A 464-nucleotide genomic window follows, 5' to 3' on the forward strand; every position below is an offset into this window, starting at 1 on the left:
CCGCAGGTGGCGCGCCAGGCTCTTGGGTTGGCTGAAGCCGCGGCCGCAGCGTGGGCACACGAAGGGCTTGAGGCCGCTGTGCGAGCGCCGGTGCTTGGCCAGGCTCTTGCTCTGCGTGAAGCTGCGGCCGCAGTCGGGGCAGGCATAGGGCTTCTCGCCGGTGTGGATGCGCTGGTGCTGCATGAGGTTGGAGCTCCAGCTGAAGCGCTTGCCGCACTCAGAGCACGCGTAGGGTTTCTCGCCCGTGTGGATGCGCCGGTGCTGCACCAGGTGCGAGCTCTGCGAGAAGGTCTTGCCGCAGTCGCCGCAAGCGTTGGGCCGCTCGCCCGTGTGCGTGCGCTGGTGCCGCGTCAGCTTGGACCAGTGGCTGAAGCTCTTCCCGCACTCGTTGCAGATGTAGGGCGCAGGCGGCCGCGGCCGGGGCGGGGGGCCGGCCGGGGGCGCGGTCTGGGGCGGGGACAGCT

At 71.1% G+C, this 464-nt stretch overlaps 1 protein-coding gene across 1 annotated transcript in view; it reads right to left on the reverse strand.

Annotated features, from left to right (window-relative positions):
- Window positions 1–464, reverse strand: part of ZNF787 (zinc finger protein 787) — an 18,258-nt gene that overhangs the window by 455 nt on the left and 17,339 nt on the right. Inside the window, exon 4 of the mRNA XM_008063192.2 lies at window positions 5–462. Coding sequence (XP_008061383.1) covers window positions 5–462 — 458 coding nt within the window. The remainder of the gene's footprint in view (window positions 1–4; window positions 463–464) is intronic.

Source organism: Carlito syrichta, unplaced genomic scaffold, assembly GCF_000164805.1.
Source record: "Carlito syrichta isolate Samal-C Ts95f unplaced genomic scaffold, Tarsius_syrichta-2.0.1 Scaffold306631, whole genome shotgun sequence".
In the NCBI taxonomy this organism is placed as follows: Eukaryota; Metazoa; Chordata; class Mammalia; order Primates; family Tarsiidae; genus Carlito; species Carlito syrichta.